Genomic DNA, 18,942 nt, shown 5'->3' with positions numbered 1-18,942 from the left:
TTTTCTTGCTGAGTTTTCAAATAAATGTCCACCATGAACAACACACTTTTAGAACTGTTCATATTTGCTTAGTATATATTATATAGTTAGAACAGTCTTAGCAAAATCATCTTTGTTGGACTTTTTATGTTCATGGTGCTGGGTTTTGAACTCAAGGCCTCACATTTGCTAGGCAGGTGTTTACCACTTGAGACACATCCCTAGACCTTTTATGCAGTAGTTATTTTTCAGGTAGGTATTATATTCAGATTGTGATCCTCCTTCTTACTGACTCCTATGTAGCTGAACCACCACATGTAGCTTGCTGGGTGAGTTGAGGTGTTGGTAACTTTCCATCAGCCTGTCCTGATACCTGCCTCCCATGTACTTGGGAGTGTGAGTATGAGTCACTGCTCTTGGGCTTCAGAGTCATCTTTGAACTTACAATTTTACAAGACCTTTGAGGTTATCTGAACAAAATAACTAAATAAAAATATGTCTATCCAATTGTGCATGCACACTTACATACATATATACATTCATACATACATAGATATGGAAAAAACAAGAAAAGTAAAATGCAATTGCTAAACATTTGAAAAGTCTTCAAACTTATTGATGCTCATTGAGCTTTCTGGACTATTAAAGTTAATTGGATTGTATTCTACTAGAAATCCTAGTTAAGTTTAAGAACATAACTGATGCAATGTAATGACCTGTAACTTCACTCGGCAGTTGGGATAACATATGAGTTATGAAATTTAATACTAAGTTGAATAACTACATATACCACAGTGGCCACTATACTTTTCTATCTTAAAAAAAAATCCTTTAAATGTGTCTGCTACCTATTAAATTAGAAGTATTGGATTTGAACATGAAATCCTGTGAGAGATTCCGTTTATTTCACATATTTTTAAGGCATTGGTCTTGAAAAGTTAATTTTTAAACTTTCAACTTTTCTTTAATGGTGACTAAATGTATGAGGTTTATCTAGCCTCTGTTAAATTCCAAAAGTACCAGTCAAGTCATATTAGTTCAGATGCCTAACATCTAGGAACACATAGCCTGAAACTAATCAAAAATGTATCCAAATAAGTGGCCCAACAATGTTGGAAATGTCAGTGACCCACGATAGACTTCCCTGGTTCAAAACAAAGCACTCTATCAGACTGGCTTTTTCTTCTTGTTTTAGTTTCACCTATTACCACAAAAGCTATTTGTCATTAACCCATGTAAAATGGGAATAATACAAACTCAAATGAGTCTTGCTTTAAAAAAAAAAAAAAAAGGTAAAAGTTGTCTAAGGAAATAAAAGCAGAGTCTTTTTTCTTTTTGTTCTAAACAGCCAATCAACTATCTTGAATCCTTTGTGCACTGAATATATGTTTAGAAATGCAGAAGTGGGAGAATTTTTTTTCCAAATTGCTACCTCCTGAAGATCCAGAAAGAAAGGTCAGAAGAAATGCCAACATGACTCAAAGCCCATGTCCTATCCCTGGAGGAAAAGAATATGATTACAGTGAGACCTGTGTTTAGGATACCTGCTTTTACCTAGCTGTGACATATCCACTTTTACAAGTCTATAACACTGGAGAATGTTTGGCAGTCTACCACATTCCTATTGGTGAAAGAACTGTTGTTACTATCATCAAGCAACTTCACAATGAGCACTGCTGGCCCTAAGTACCTTACAAGGTGTTTAGGGGAAACATGAACCTTGTTGGCCTCCATGAGCTTAGTGATTCCAGAGACCATCCATGAACTGAGTAGATAAGACAGAAACATGGCACTATTAATTATAGTAATTACCTGCTTTGGGATTATTCTTGCTACTTCTCAACCTTGCCAGACTCCTGATGACTTTGTGGCTGTGGCTTCTCCGGGACATGTCATGATTGGAGGTTTGTTTGCCATTCATGAGAAAATGTTGTCCTCAGAAGATCATCCCAGACGACCACAAATTCAGAAGTGTGCTGGGTGAGTCGAGCCTCCAGACTCCAGCTTATGCTGAAAGGCTAGAACCTGTTAACCATTTCCTTGTGTTAAGATCTAAGTTGTTCGATCAATTTGAACTCATGTACTTTTTTTCTTTTTCTTTTTTTGTATTGTCAAGGTGACATACAGAGGGGTTACAGTTACGTAAGTAAGGTAATAAGTACATTTCTTGTCAAACATTCCCCTTCCCTCATTTTTCTCCTACTTTCCCCCACCCCCACCCCCAAGTTGTACAGATCGTTTCTGACATATTGTCTTGTGAATATCTCTGTTGCATTGGTTCCCCCTTGTCCTTTGTCTCACCATTCTGTTGTTCCCCTTCCCTTCCCTAATTCTACTAAGTACATATACAATACCAGGGTACCATAATCAAATACAGTAACAACAGAGGCTATACCACAGAAGGGAAGAACATACAAAAGAAACATATACTTTTCAAGATTGGTCTCACAATCCTTAGAAAGGGAGTTTAATCAGCCTTAAGTGCAGAGGCAAGGAAAACTACATTAATGTACTTCTTGGATTGTGCTTTTAAAAAAAAGTCTCGGAAGACACCTGAGCAGACCCAGTAGCTTATCCTGCATCTCACACAATCATTTACCTTTTTATCACTCACAGCAGGTACTTTGTTGTTAATTTAGGCCTCCTATTTAATGCTTTATTTACAACAGAATACATTTCATTTTTCCCATACTAACACTTTTTTGTATTTATTCCAATCTTAAAATAATCCAGATCTTAGATGACAAGTTATGATCTTATATGTCCCTTCTTTCTTGATGATCAGGTTGTGCTGTGAGTCTTAATTGTGCAAAATGACATTTGGCATAATGGAATTTGGGGAAAGTAAAGCTGAGTTGGTGGCTGTCACAAAGGAGTATTTGAGTTCTAATTCCAGTTTTAGGACATTAATTTTGCAATTCTTCAGCTTCCATTTTCCACATTCCTGTCTCTAGAACTAGGGTGTGGAGAATGTCTGTTGATGTAGGAGGTGGCAGCAGCTTCAAGGACCCTGGCAATGTCACACTAAGCTTCTTTCTAAAATTCTGCTTTTGATTATAAATTTAATATCTTATTTTCTCCTAGCTGTCTTTTCTTTTCCCTTTCCCTTCTTCCTTCCTCTCTTCTTTTACCCCTCTTTCTTCATTTCTTCCTTTAGTCTTTTCTTTCTTTTTCCCTCCTCCTTCCCTCCATCACTTCCTTCCTTTTGTTGTTGGTGGTGGTGATGGTGGGGGTCGTGGGGCTTGAACTCTGGGCTTGGGCGCTCTCTTCAGCTCTTCAGCTCAATATAAGCACTCTACTGCTTCAGCCACAGCACCACTTCCAGTTTTCTGGTGGTTAGTTGGAGATAAGAGTCTCATGGACTTTCCTGCCTGGGCTGGCTTTGAACCGTGATCCTCAGATCTCAGCCTCTTGAGTAGCTAGTGGCATGAGCCACTGGTGCCTAGTCCTTTTTTTCTTTGTCTTGCTAAGTAGCCTAGGCTAATCTCAAACTTTCAAGCCTCCTGCATCAGCCTCCCAAGTGCGAAATTACAGGTAGGAACCACCACACTCAACTCCCCTTTACAAAATGTCTTTCTTTTGTAGGAAGAGGGAGGTAGTTATTAGGCTCCTTTTATTTCTTTATCAAAAAATTATTTACTAGACCATTTAAGAATACTTTCTGATAAAAAAAAATCATTCTATGATTCCTTCTTCATATTTTCCCCAAAGCTGGGTGCTTTGAGCTATTGTCATCAGAATCAATGATTAGCAGGAATACTAAGGGATAGGCATGTAATTATTAGTAAGGATTTTCAGAGTGCTGCATTGATATTCAGTCTACAGATTAGAGATCCACATAATTATAAGCTAACAATTAATAGAAAATACTAAAGAATATTTTGGTCTGATAAATTTTCTTCCAGAGGAAAATTTACTAAATAGAAAATATATTGCCTAGAAGCACTGGTGGCTCACGCCTGTCCCTCACGCTGAGAATGGCGCTCAGGCCCAGAGTTCAAGCCCCATGACCAACAAAAGAAAAAGAAGGAAGGACAGAAAGAAAGAAAGAAAGAAAGAAAGAAAGGAAGGAAGGAAGGAAGGAAGGAAGGAAGGAAGGAAGGAAGGAAGGAAGGAAGGAAGGAAGGAAGGAAGGAAGGAAGGAGAAAGAAAGAGAGAGAGAAAGAAAAAAAAGAAAGAAAGAGAGAGAGAGAGGAAGGAAGGAAGGAAGGAAGGAAGGAAGAAAGGAAGGAAGGAAGGAATATTGCCTAAAGAGGTTTTTTGTTGTTCTTTTTATCTTCTTTTCCTTTTGTCTTGTTTGTTTATCTGTCTTCGTGAGGATAAGGAGGGGCACAGAAATGGTAGGAGACAGGGTGAACAAATGCAGCATTGGTACTCACTAGACACTACGCTGAAAATGAACTATACAACTTGTGGATTGGGACAAACAGGAAAAGCTGGGAGAGAGCAAAGGAAAGGGTGACATTGTTCGAAAAGAAATGTTCTGTTTATCTGACTTATGTAACTGCAACCCATTACAATTAAAACACATTAAAAATTTTTAAAGAAAATATATTGGCTCGTTGTCAGCCAAAAAGAGAAAGATTTTTCATTTAACAATGAACAAGAACTTTCTAAGAACCTACATTACCTGGGTTGTGTTCTAAGTACCAAGAAAACCAAAGTAAATACATAAATAAATACATATTGTCGAGCTAACATGCAGAGGTCACTGATAAGGTTACCAATTTTAATTGAGGTAATATGTTGGTTTACCTTTTCTTTCCTTGGTTCTTTTTTTTTTTTTTTTTTTGTCTGGTCGTGGGGCCTGAACTCTGGGCCTGGGCGCTGTCCCTCAGCTCTTCAGCTCAAGGCTAGCACTCTACCACTTGAGCCACAGCGCCACTTCTGGCTTTTTGCTTATGTAGTGCTGAGGAATCGAACCCAGGGCCTCAGGCATGCAAGGCAAGCACTCTACCACTGAGCCACCTTCCCAGCTCCTTTCCTTGGTTCTTTTTGCAAATGGAAATTTTAGTGCTGATTTTTCCAAATCATATTTAGATTGTCCACGGTGAAAACAAATATTTTCCAAAGAGTTTATCCTAACTTCATGAATTATAAGGAAACTGTGGAATATCAAAACCCTAAACAGTAATATCCCCTTTTCTTCATTTCAAAACCATGAATTAAACGTCTCTTGCACACTAGGCGCTATATATTTGTAATCTTTTCATCACAGTAGTAGAGAGGAAATGCAGTGTTAAACAAGTCAGGTCTGTGAATAATCACAAATTAAGAAAAACATTGGAAATGGCCACTGACTATAGAAATGCTGTGGTGTCTGTGAATTAAACCAGTGCACCTTGCCTAAGGATAACTCTTAATACTTGTATTTCTGCCTTCCAACCATAACCATTAGAGAGTTAACAAAAATGTACTTTCAGTCTAAGAAGCAAGTACTTTGATTGTAATAAATTGCTCTCATCTAGCTACAAGAGTGAACAAAAATCAGACACATCTCATATTACAGAATATTAAACCAAATGTGTGAAATGATCTCAGACTTCTCCAGAAAAGGTTAAATCCTGTATAATAGACTACACTTCAGGAACTACTTTCTAGCTAGGCAGCAGTGATTCATACTTATAATCCTAGCTATTCAGGAGACTGAGATCTGAGCCTCACAACCCATGAGACAAATCCATGAGATTCTTCTATCTAATTAATCAGCAAAAACTAGAACTGGAAATGTGGCTCAAGCAGTAGAATGCTGCCTTGAGCTAAAAGGAAAAAAAAAAAAAACCAAGCAAGAACATGAGGCCTTGAGGTTAAACATCACGATAGACCACCACCACTAGACAAAGAAGGAAGGAAAGGAAGGAAGGAAGGAGAAGGAAGGAAGGAAGGAAGGAAGGAAGGAAGGAAGCAAGCAAGCAAGCAAGGAAGCAAGGAAGGAAGGAAGGAAGGAATCTGCTTTCTAACATTAAAAGTTTCCATCAATAATAGTTCTCAAAGTTTCTGCACTTTAAAAAATAAGCTTAAATGAAATTTAAAAAAAAAAAATAAGCTTAACTTATCCAAAAATAGTTTTAGCTAGAGATAGAGGTAAGATGAAGTACCATCACATCAATAAAATAATTACTTTTTTATTTTAAAAAATACTGTTTTCTCAACAGCTTTGAAATATCAGTCTTTCTTCAGACTCTTGCCATGATCCACAGCATCGAGATGATCAATAATTCAACACTGTTACCTGGAGTCAAACTGGGCTATGAAATCTATGACACTTGTACAGAAGTCACAGCTGCAATGGCAGCCACCTTAAGGTTTCTTTCTAAATTCAACTGCTCTAGAGAAACCGTGGAGTTTCAGTGTGACTATTCCAGCTACATGCCAAGGGTTAAGGCTGTCATAGGCGCTGGATACTCAGAGATAACCATGGCTGTCTCCAGGATGTTAAACTTACAGCTCATGCCACAGGTGGGTTTTGTCTTATTTCTATACATTGGCTTTTAATCCTATTCATTATTATTTTTAAAAATCCAGGAAAGCTGGAGAAGACATCCAGAAAAGCTGGAAAAATTAGTAAGAGACTAATTTGTACATTAGTCAAGTGTAGTTCTGACTGTTCTAGCTTGATTTGGATACGATTCGCATCTCTGAAGTGGCCAACTCTTCTGTTTTCTTCATTACATCAGTCCAGTTTTGAAGAGAGCAATGAATCAGAGGATTTAGGTACCAAATGGAACTTCTCAAGGCAGTGATATTTAGCATCAAACTTAAATGAGAAACAATACTAAGGAAATTTGGGCAAGTGGAAGAAAGAATTTGATCTACTTGTTGGAGGAAGCATCCAGTGCAAAAGTAGAATAGCAACAAGGTCATTATCATTAGATTAGCTGGAGCAGAAGGAAAACTATTAAGAGATACATTTGTAGACAGGTAAAAGCACAGTCATTTTGGATTTTATAAGATGTGGCATGGATTATTTGCTTCTGAATATGATGGAAATGCTCTAGGTAGATAGAGATGTAGACCCTAGGTAGGCACCAAGTTTAAAATATATTATTTTTGGTTCTTTATGGAAAAATTTTTTGGATAATTTTACCTAGAAGAAAATGACCAATATTGTGAATTAAATTTGATTTTGTATGTTCTGGCATCCCAAAATATATGTTCTTCACCCTATTGACTTCATTCAGCCTATATTTATCTCTAAAATTAAAACTAAATTGTTTCCACTCTTAGCCCTTGCCAGAGATTTTAGACAGATACAGTGGTGTAAATGGAGATGTAAGATAGAGTCTGAACTTTCCGAGAACTTCTATTATACAATATGAAATTATCAGAAAGCAGTAACTCCAAGCATCCTTGATGCTATCATAATTAAAAGTATTTATAAAGTAGAAATCTATGGCGAGTGTAAGACAGAAAAGACCAGAGGGTTTCAAAAATCAAAGAGAGGAGCACCTACCTCCAGTAGCCCCCTGGACCCCATCAAACACCATAACTAAAAGACTTTGTTCATTTCCAGGTGAGTTATGGATCAACTGTGGAAATCTTAAGTGATAAAGTCCGCTTTCCTTCATTTTTACGGACTGTGCCTAGTGATTTCTATCAAACTAAAGCGATGGCGCACCTGATTCAGAAGTCTGGATGGAACTGGATTGGCATCATAACTACAGATGATGACTATGGGCGATTGGCTCTCCACACTTTCACCATTCAGGCTGCAGCAAATAATGTGTGCATTGCCTTCAAAGAAGTTTTCCCAGCCTTCCTCTCGGACAATACCATCCAAGTCAGGGTCAACCAGACACTTGAGACAATCATTGCAGAAGCCAAGGTTAATGTGATTGTGGTGTTTCTGAGAAAATTCCATGTTTTCAGTCTCTTCAATCAAGCCATTGAAAGGAATATTAATAAGGTCTGGATTGCTAGTGACAACTGGTCGACTGCCACCAAGATCATCACCATTCCCAATGTCCAAAAGATTGGCAAAGTAGTGGGTTTTACCTTCACAAGAGGGAATTTGTCCTCTTTCCATTCCTTTCTTCAAACTCTGCACAAATATCCCCACATTAATAACAAACCCCTCCGTGAATACGCCATGCTCATTTCTGCTTGTGAGCATGTCAATAACAGTGAATTGAGTAAGTGCATATCCAACCATCCTCAGGAGAATTTGACCTACAAGGCTAACAAGGCTATGGAAAGGAACTTCATGAAAAATGACTTCCTCTGGCATTATACTGAGCCAGGACTCATTCATAGCGTTCAGCTTGCAGTGCTTGCTCTTGGTTATGCTGTTCGAGATCTGTGTCAAGTTCGAGACTGCCAGAAACCCAACGCCTTTCAGACATGGGAGGTACTAACCCATAGATCCAAGAAAACTCCTTGTCATCATCTCCCTATCGCCTTCTTTGCTTTATTCTCACAAAGATTTATATTATCTGCTCTTAGTGTTTTTCTAAGTAGAAACTCATTGTTTGAATAACCAGCATGTCTATCATAGTTCTTCATTTTTTAAGATAATAGAATTCTATTTTACCTTCAATTCCTTCTTGTCTGACTCAAGGAAGTTTTATTCTTTCATTTTCCAAGAAGATTCTTTTGATAGTACTATCTTCATTGAGTTTGTACATATCACACATGTCATATAAACTCATGTTTAATGTTGTGAATAAGCATTAGAATGCATGAATTATTCTTTTTTTATCACTAAACACAGCTGACACGTTTGATATGGAAATTGTTTCAGATTTTGGATTTTTCAGATTTTGAACTATCTGCATACATAGGATGAGATTTCTGAGAGCTAGGACTTGTGTCTATACCCAAAATTCATTTTTGCTTCCATATTTCATGCAGAGTACTTCTACATGCCCCTGCCATATGACTGTGAGGAATTTCCCACATGTAGCTTCATGCTGTTATGCAAAACCTTCCAGATTCTATAGCACCTTGACTCTCAAAGTTTTGGATTAGAGATGTCCAACCTGTGTAATGGATGTGGAAACTGAGGGAAGGAAGTTCCCTAAACATGATACCAGTGTGGATAACACAGCCTTTGTTGTTCGAATCTCAACACTGCCAGTTAGACTCTCTTACTAAATTCCTAGGACTTCTTAAAATGAACACTGTTAGGTCAATTATATCACTTTAGATTTAAATGAATCCACAACTGTGCCTTTAAGAAAGTGTTTTCCTTTATTCCCTAATAAATGTAGTGAAACTTCCAAGCTTAATATAGCTCTATTTAGTGAGAGATTTTTTACTGTATTTTCTTACGTGCCTATGCACAAAGCAATTAAAAGTAAACTGCTTATTTAAATGGTGGCAAGTTTTAACTCAGAAGAAAGAAGTTTTTCATAATGTGTGTATTCAAAACCAAATTTGGATATCTTGAGGCAGAATGGAATTACAAAGCACATATATTTCATATTTATAAATGATCAGATAACTGCATATATGGACAGGATATTTCTACTTCTAATGTTTTTGCTGTGTGTGTGTGTGTGTGTGTGTGTGTGTGTGTGTGCATGCTGAGAATTCCGAACCCAGGACTTTATACATCAAAATGTATGCTCTGTCACTAAGCTATGTCCTCAGCCTCTCTCATTTGTAATTTAATTACCCAACAACATAAACTCCAAGGTAAGAGGAAACAAGCTGACATCTGGATGGATCATGTGGTATAAATTGCTTGTTTTCAAGTTAATTTATTTTCATTTGTAACTAACATGATTATTGCATATATTCAATGAGCATATATTACCCATTTTTCAACTTGTAAATGCAAAGCCCAAAGTCTAATAGAGATGGAAGACTAATGATCTTTTTGTGTGCCAGTCCTTGGGGTTAAACTCAGGATCTGGGTGCTATCCTTGAGCATTTTTGCTCAAGGCTAGTGCTCAACCACTAGAGCCATAGCTCTACTTCCAACTCTGTGATGCTTAATTTTAGATAAGAGTCTCACAGATTTTCTTGTCCAGGCTGGCTTCAAACCATAATCCTGACATCTCAACCTCCTGAGTAGCTAGAATTGGAGGCATGAACTACCAATGCCCAACAACGAATGGGGCTTTATTTAAAAACTAAAACGCTCTTAGATTTATATGTCCAGTGATTTTTGTTTATTTATTATCTGTTTATTTGTCTTTTTTTTAGCAGGGGCTTGCTACATAGTCCAGGTGAGCCCCAAACTCACAAACCTCCTAAGTACTGTGGCCATTACACCTTCTTTTTTCTTTTCTTTTCTTTCTTTCTTTCTTTTTCTTTTTTTTTTTTTTTGGTCAGTCATGGGGCCTGGACTCTAGGCCTGGGCACTGTCCTTCAGTTCTTCAGCTCAAGGCTAGTGCTCTACCACTCGAGCCACAGCACCACTTCCAGCTTATTTCTGCTTATGTGGTACTGAGGAATTGAACCCAGGGCCTCATGCATGCAAGGCAAGCACTCTACCACTAAGCCACCTTCCCAGCCTCAATTAAACCTTCTTTTATTTGATGATTATTAAATGTCTATTTGAAAGTTTCCCTTTTTAGTGTAACTTTAAAGAGGGAGTTGAGAAAATTATAAATTACCACTTTTGGATTGCTATTCTTCTCTATAACTAGTCTTCAGTATACTCTACGTTCAGTATAACATTTTCTGTGTGTGTGTGTGTGTGTGTGTGTGTGTGTTTTACTGAGGTTTAAACTCAGAGCCTCATAATTGTGCTAGCACGCTACCATTTGACTAACAGTCCTATTTTTTGCTGGGTTATTTTGGAGATTGAGTATAGTGAACTTTTCTGCCTGGATTGTCCTTAGGCTGCAGTCCTCCAGGGCTTGGCCTCATGATTAACTAGGATTACTGGTATGAGATACAAGGCACTCTTCTTAGTGTGTCATTTTCTAGTGCATTTCAGTAGTTTGGGTCTTATGTATCATACACACATACACACACACACACACACACACACACACACACACACACACACACACACACACGAAAACCACTTTACAAAAAGAAGTAGGCCTGGGGGAAAAGAAATAGGCTTTTATTTTGGTAGTAATACCACTACCTATAATTTTAGGGATGAGAGACTGAAGAGAGGAAGAATAACTACAGAGACAGAGGAGATAAAGAAGTAAGGATATACAAAAACACAAAACAAAATCATGGGGGGGGAAATGGAAACAGGAAGAGAAACCCATGAAAGATCTGGGAAAGTGTTTAAAATAAGGGATATGTCTCAAACATTCTGAAGAAACAACTTGAGAAAGTCTACTCTAAACATTCTAAAATGCTGTATTCAAACACGGGGAGCCTAGGGTCATTCTTCATGCCCCTGAGAACCTGTTAATCTAGAAACCAACAGACACAGATTGGAATGGAGAAGTAGTGAGTGACTTGCTCCTTTGATCAGGATGCAAGTGAGCCATATCCCATCAGTGCCAGATTCAGTAGGATACATGAAGCAAACAATGGCCTTTTTATGAAAAAGTCTTCAAACAACACTAAATTTTAAGAAGCAGCAGCATTTAGGATCTTTAACCAGGAATGTATACTTAAAATCACTCTGTCCCTAGCAAAATTTGCTAATATTTAAGCAATACGTTCTGAATGATTTTAACAATTCAAAGGGGTTCAAACAATTTGAAAGGGGTTCATTTTTTCCTTGTATTTGAGAATAGTATTTATTTTGGCTCTATACTTGGTGATAGTAGTATTTGGGGAATAGCACAGTCACATTTGTTTTATTCAGCTGCATTTCCATGAACTTGTTTATAGAAAGAAGTACATAGGCGGCCTAATTAGAGAGCAAGAGATTGAAAGGCCTCACTACTTTGTCCTGCCCATGCTATGTCTTTTTCTTTAATGAAGGTTTCTGCGGTTTCACAGAGAACATATGAACTAACCATGTGAGTCATATGGGACACATCTTTATTTTTCAGTCATCTCCAAACTACTGTACAACTTGACTCTCAGTATTCCTCTGACATAACACCTTAACTAGTATGGCCTCTTGGATTTTGTTCTTAAAAACATGGTATCATCATCCAGAGATAGGTTATATAATAATTGAAATGCAAATCTCAGTCTCAAAAATTTTGTAATTGAACTGATAAAGAAGTTCAGGGTCTTCTCTAAAAAAGTAAATAATGGATTAAAAAGTAATAGCTTTGCTGGGCGCCGGTGGCTCACACCTGTAATCCTAGCTACTCAGGAGGTTGAGATCTGAGGATCCTGTTCAAAGCCAGCCCGCACAGGAAAGTCCGTTAAACTCTTATTTCCAATAAACCACCAGAAAACCGGAAGTGGTGCTGTGGTTCAAGCGATAGAGTGCTCGCCTTGAGCTGAAGAGCTGAGGGACAGCGCCCAGGCCCAGAGTTCAAGCCCCAAGACCGACAAAAAAAAAAAAAGTAATAGCCTAATAATTAGGTGATGTTCAAATTTTGCCTTAACCAAAGCAAAAGTTCTACTATATTTAATGAGTTTGTTGTCTTATGTGCCTCTGTCCTGTTTCTTGTAAAAACAAGCATAAAAGTGTCCAAGTTTATTTCCCTTATATAATGCCATCATTGTTTACAGAATATAAATGCCAAAGCCTTACCCTGTAAAACCTAATTAAATGCACGGGGAAAAAAACAGGTGGAGATTATAGTTCAAATAGAAGAGGGGAGAAATCTATGCTCCATGAAGAACACAATTACTATGGCTTACAAGGGTATATTGTCTGAGGAAGGGACAGTACATAGGAAGAAGTGAGAACACTATCTATTCTTTATTTTTGTTCCCTTCACTTTTTCTTTTTAAAATTCTAAAAGAACATTTTTTACTAATTCTACCATGCTAGATCTGATCATCTATCTTTTGAAAGTAATTAATTTACATTTCTTAGAAAAAATGCTAGATCTGATAATCTGCCTTTTTTAAGTAGTTTACATTCATTAGAAGGATTTTTGCTAAAGTGACATTTGAGGCATGATCATTTTGACTAATATATTTACCTTACAATGCAACTTCTTTATATTCTATTGACAAAAAATGAATTGCTCCCAAAGAATTCATTGCAAAGGAACTGAAGAGTATAAAATCAGAAAAAAGGTCTGCCTCATTTCATGGATTTTTATCCCAACAAATCTACATAGAATCATAAATGTATGTGTAAAATGGGCCATAATTAGTGCATTCAGAGGACACTAATTTGCCCATGCTTATGTATCAAGTTAATGATAGGGCCAGAGCTGCAACATGTTTTCTTGCCTTCAACTCGTGTTCCTTCTCTGGAACATAAGCTCCGTGTAGCTCCTCATTTGTCTGTAGGATCTTTCTCATTGTAGAGCTATCATATGCTGGTAATTCCTATATAAATGCTGTAGTAAGACAAATAGTTTTTATTTTGATTCTTTCCTCTTAAGTTAAAAAACATTTTATGAACTGAATTAAAAATAGAATTTAGGGTTTGTGTTACTATGCATTCAACCACTGAAACAAACTTCAGAACCAGCAGATGTACTAAGACAACCCAGTCATTCTAACTAACCACCAAGGATAACCACTAAAGAAGAATGGAACAGAATCAGGGCACAGGAATCTGTGCTCAAAAAAATCCATTCCAAAGTTCTTCAATGTGGATGAATACAGACACTTTATACTTCTATTTTATTGTCAGAAGAAGCTATTACCTATAGAAACTAACTTGCTCTTCGATTTCACATAGTAAAACTTTGGCAGGCAGAGATCCTAGAACACAAATGGAACTCATTTTTCTTCTAGATATTAAAATGTTCCCCAACCAGTGACACAGAATCCTTTTTTCCTTCATTTTAAATCATATTTTAATAAGGTAGTATTATAATTAGGATAAAAGATTAACTTATAATATTTATATTCAGTGTTCACTTACATTTTAATTTTTACAGTTGCTTGCTGCCTTGAAAAATGTAACCTTCACCGATGGAAGAAATTCATTCCATTTTGACACTAATGGGGACTTGAACACTGGCTATGATGTGGTCCTCTGGAAGGAGACTGATGGCCACATGACTATTACCAAGATGGCCGAATATGACCTGCAGAATGATCTCTTCATCATAACAAACCAAGAAACAAAAAATGAATTCAGGAAACTTAAGGTAACTCTGTTACAAGCTGCTTTGCAGCACGAGATCTGTTGTCATCTCACCTAGAAATGTCCTTGACTCTCCCAGGACTTCCAAAGAGTTCTCAACTATTCACTGGTCCCACCTGCCTCCTTAAATTCCAGGGCCAACAATGTAACCCTCTTGCAGTTTACCCTTAATCCTATGGCTCTCACTATTCATTATACTCAATCTTGCTGAAATTCAACTTTTTGACCAATCAGTTTAACTCCTACATAGCTTGGAGGGGAGGAAAACAGGAAAAGAAAAGCTTTGCTGATTGGTCTCACTTTGAATTTGTAATCTCCAAACTCCAGAGGGCTTTTGCGTTTAAGAGGTAGATTGGATATGCTCCATGGATAAGAACTTTCTAAAAAGTATAAAAGTTCATTGTTTTACTGTTGTTCTTTTATTTATTTATTTATTTAATTTTTTGTCAGTTGTGGGGCCTGAACTCTGGGCCTGGGCATTGTCCCTCAGCTCTTCAGCTCAAGGCTAGCACTCTACCACTTGAGCCACAGTGCCACTTCTGGCTTTTTCTGCTTATGTGGTGTTGAGGAATCAAACCCAGGCCCTCATGCATGCAAGGCAAGCACTCTACCACTGAGCCACCTTCCCATCCCTACTGTTGTTCTTATATAGGGGAACTCTTTATTCAGTGTGGGATTGTAATTTCCAGGCCATCATTTCCTTCTGTAATTCTACCATGACACTTTTCTCCTCTCACTGGAAATGGCCTGAAAGAACCAATTTCCACAGCATTTATATATTTTAAGATTATTCATATTTCTTAAAATGGCAAAACTGAATCCTATAAAAAAAAAAAAGCCAAAGATAGTGTGTAGTCAATATTTCTTTAAATTAAGGATAATTCTTTGTTTTTTTTTAAATCTTTAAAAAAAAGAAATGCATAGGGAAAATAGAAGTTAAAAAAATCTATTTGGAATTTCTTTTCACTTTGAACATAGAAAATTCTGTCTAAATGCTCCAAAGAATGTAGTCCTGGACAAATGAAGAGAACCACAAGAAGTCAACACACCTGCTGCTATGAGTGTGCGAGCTGTCCTGAAAACCACTACAGCAACCAGACAGGTACTCAAGTCATTACAGCTCAGACAGCAGCTCACCTGGCCCAGTTTCTCTTAAGCTGATGTTCTGTACACTAATTCTATTTTCTCATTGGGACAGGTAAGGAAGCTTCCCAACCTCCTGTTAGATTCAATTCCATGAAATTTCATTTAATCTTGGAAGTTGTTCGATTCTATCAACATGCCCATTAAATACTAGAGACATAGAAATAAGTTCACTTCCAAGAAAGAATGCCGTTCCTTCGTGCATGATTCCTTGAAACCATTTTAAAAACATAACTCTGTTGTTATTTTTGTCCCACACATCTATCCCTATGTGTGTGTGTGTGTGTGTGTGTGTGTGTGTGTGTGTATACACATACTAATGGGAGCACAAGAATATCAATCAATGTTGAGTTAGCTAAACCAAGTATAACAGAAACTCAGAGAAGAATTAAGAGGTAGGCACCCGTTCCCAGAAGATCATAACATTCCTATAAGGAAGTAAAAGTTAAGTCCCTCACAATAAGAAGTTGCTGTGAGACAAGGAGACTAGCTACCAAGAGAGTTGAGGTATTAGTCACTGATTGTCTACTCTGTCTTTATCAAGTTAACAAGATCAGAGCAAAATACACAAAGTGCAAGAGGAAAGCCAGGCATCATTGACTCATTCCTGTAAGCCTAGCTACTCAGGAAGCTAAGATCTAAGGATCATCCATCCTTTTCCCCTAGACTCCATCCCACCCCTTTCAAGTTTTTCTCCGTGGTGTTTACTTTTTTGAACTTTGATTTTGCCTTTCTAAGGAGTTACATTATTTGAATTTACCGTATTTCCATGAATGCATCAAGTTCCCTTCTGTGAGGTAAGATACGATTATAATCAGTGGCAGTTGATGAATAATTAAAGTTTATTTTTCCCCATAGATTTTTAGTAAACATGAGCCCCACACACTGCTACTGATGAACCCGAGCAGTAGTTATGCTGATTCTGGGTGGGGTGAATGACTGATGACGGAGCTACTGAGGCTTTGCCTGTCTCCTCTCCCCATTCCCAGCCCCTCAGGATGACAGGCTCCAACCCCAGGCACAACATCTCAATAAGCATCCATGGAATCATATACCATGAAGCTTGAAAGTGCTGTTCTACTTTTAAAGTGAGGCAGTGTTTTTGATTGCAGGCGAATTCATAATAGAGGATGCGACATAGTGGATGTCAATGCAGAATTCTCAACAAAGCCAGCTTTTTTTTTTTTTTTTTGAGGAATTTTTTGGTGTCCTAAAGATTTCATAACAGAATTAACTTTTTGTCTCTCTTCTGCTCTTTCTCCTCCCTTCTTTTTACCTTTCTTTCTTGGGGGTCATGTATGTATAATATTTAGTTAGTTAGTATTTTTAAATAAGTAACTCGTTTAACCTATACCAGTTTTCAAGTCAGAACTGCAGAAGAGTCTCATTGGTAGTTCTGTGGACCATCACCTGGTTTAAGTGTTTTCCATGTAACTGAGTCCCATCTGCCTTCTAGACATGGATCACTGTCTCTTATGCAACAACGAGACACACTGGGCTCCTGTAAGGAGCAGCACATGCTTTGAAAAGGAAGTCGAATTCCTTGACTGGAGCGATTCCCTGGCTATCCTGCTTGCGGCCCTTTCCCTGCTGGGGATCACATTGGTTCTGGCCATCGGAATAATATTCACCAGAAACCTGAACACACCCGTTGTGAAATCGTCTGGGGGACTGACGGTGTGCTACGTGATTCTCCTCTGCCATTTGCTCAACTTTGCCAGCACGGGTTTTTTCATTGGGGAGCCGCAAGATTTCACGTGCAAAACCAGGCAGACGCTCTTTGGGGTCAGCTTTACTCTCTGCATCTCCTGTATTCTGATGAAATCCCTGAAGATTTTACTAGCGTTCAGTTTCGATCCCAAGTTACAGAAGCTCCTGAAGCGCCTCTATAAGCCCATCCCCATCATCGTCTCCTGCACCGGGGTGCAAGTTGTCATCTGCACCCTCTGGCTCGTACTGGCCGCACCTGCTGTGGAGGAAAACGTCTCCTTGCCCAGGGTGATCATCCTGGAATGTGAAGAGGGGTCCCTTCTGGCCTTGGCCACCATGCTGGGCTACATTGCCCTTCTGGCTTTCATTTGCTTCATATTTGCCTTCAAAGGGCGGAAACTCCCTGAGAATTACAACGAAGCCAAGTTCATCACATTTGGCATGCTCATTTACTTCATAGCTTGGATCACGTTCATCCCGGTGTATGCTACCACCTTCGGCAAGTATTTGCCTGCCGTGGAGATTATCGTCATTTTAATATCCAACTATGGGATCCTGTGCTGCATGTTCTTCCCCAAATGCTACGTCATTCTTTACAAGCAAGAGACAAACACCAAGTCCGCCTTCCTCCAGATGTTGTACAGCTACTCTTCTCACAGTGCTGACAGCCTGGCCATGAGTCACGTCTCCCTGGATGCTGCCAATGGCCTGGTCACTACCAATCCCAGGCCTGGGTGCCAGCCTGCAGCCTGGCAGAAAGGCAAAGGCCTCCAGACACAAGCATCCCCCCACATCTGCCAAGAAAATGCCACCCGTGGGTGTAAGACTTGGCCTAGGAAAAGAATTTCAAGTATCTGAGAGAGCTTTGGGAAATGCCACATACTAGAGTAAAACGTTATCTTGGTCTTCGTATCAAAAATGTGCATTTACTTCTCTGGCAACTAGATTTCCTCTGTGTCTTCTCCATCATCATCTTCACCAAAGTTGCCTTGATCTTCTCTGCCCTACTGCCCCTAGTGGTCTTAGCCTCTTTCCTCTTGGCACCTGGTGAAAGCTATCTCTTCTTCTATTCAGTGGAACCAATCAGCTACCACTCATGTTCTATCGTCCAGCACACGCTCAAACCTCTTTCTTTGTATGGCTGCTGCTACTTTCTGAAGCATCTTCCCCTCTCCATTTTCTTGCCTCAGGGCAACTGAACAAGCATTTGAGCCATTGTTATGGGTCAGGCGTTACAGCTGGATTTAGTGGGACAAGAAGCAGGAAGGGATCATTCCTGAGTGCAAAAAATACACAGTCCAGGAGAGTGCTCTTTGCTTCACTGTGGGGATTCTGATTGTCTCATGCATAGGCACTGTGGCACACGACATGGAGAAGTTTCAATTAGCCATGCTGAAGGATGAAGGGAGGGCTAGATGAAGAATAGGATACTTACCTGAAGCCTCAGGGATGACTTAAAGTTCAGACTAAGTGCAGTCCTCAGACCCTATAAGCCTCTCTTGAATAGCTAAGATTACTAGCATGAGCTACCAGCACCCAGTTTACCTCGATTCTTAAACATGATATTCCCCAGAGTTCCAAGTTCAATCAACACATTCTACACACATTATTACAATTGGAGATACAATTACAATTGGAGATAATAGTCCCTCAGATCTCAGCCCCCTCCCCCAGTAGCTAGGATTACAGGAGTGAGCCAACAGTGCCTGGCAAGGAATTCATTCTTGAGTCGGCTGTCTACTTTGCCCTTTCAACACCTTGAATCTGTCATTTGTTTTCTAACACCTACATTTTCTCAAAGCTTTGCCATTACTGCTTCCTGTTATCACTTTCTCAATCGAGTCCTTCATCACCTCTTTACACATTGTTGCAATTGACTCGAATCTCAACTATTTGATGATGAACATATAGAAACTCTCAGTAAGCTTTCCACTCCCATTTCATCTATTTCTAATTTCCTTTCCTTTCTTTTCTTTTTTGGGTGGTACAGAGGAACTCAAGGTTTTGTGCTT

General features: G+C 38.6%; 1 protein-coding gene across 1 annotated transcript; it reads left to right on the top strand.

Moving 5' to 3' along the window:
* The first annotated feature begins 1,735 nt into the window (after positions 1-1,735).
* On the top strand, positions 1,736-17,849 carry Gprc6a (G protein-coupled receptor class C group 6 member A). Its single transcript, XM_042700357.1, has 6 exons — positions 1,736-1,959; positions 6,135-6,438; positions 7,493-8,326; positions 13,869-14,081; positions 15,056-15,179; positions 16,677-17,849. The coding sequence occupies exons 1-6, from the start codon at positions 1,766-1,768 to the stop codon at positions 17,786-17,788; spliced, it is 2,781 nt and encodes a 926-aa protein (XP_042556291.1). The 5' UTR covers positions 1,736-1,765; the 3' UTR covers positions 17,789-17,849.
* The last annotated feature ends 1,093 nt before the right edge of the window (positions 17,850-18,942 follow it).

This window comes from Dipodomys spectabilis, unplaced genomic scaffold (assembly GCF_019054845.1).
Source record: "Dipodomys spectabilis isolate Male_0828 unplaced genomic scaffold, ASM1905484v1 ptg000001l, whole genome shotgun sequence".
Classification (NCBI taxonomy): Eukaryota; Metazoa; Chordata; class Mammalia; order Rodentia; family Heteromyidae; genus Dipodomys; species Dipodomys spectabilis.
This window is presented reverse-complemented; position numbering and strand designations above follow the sequence as displayed.

What these genes read in the sequence shown, in the direction of transcription:
- Gprc6a (XM_042700357.1), top strand. Translation starts at nt 1,766, where the DNA reads ATGGCACTATTAATTATAGTAATTACCTGCTTTGGGATTATTCTTGCT. An exon ending in CAAATTCAGAAGTGTGCTGG is followed by an intron (nt 1,960 to 6,134) that starts GTGAGTCGAGCC and finishes TTTTCTCAACAG; the next exon opens with CTTTGAAATATCAGTCTTTC. An exon ending in ACTTACAGCTCATGCCACAG is followed by an intron (nt 6,439 to 7,492) that starts GTGGGTTTTGTC and finishes GTTCATTTCCAG; the next exon opens with GTGAGTTATGGATCAACTGT.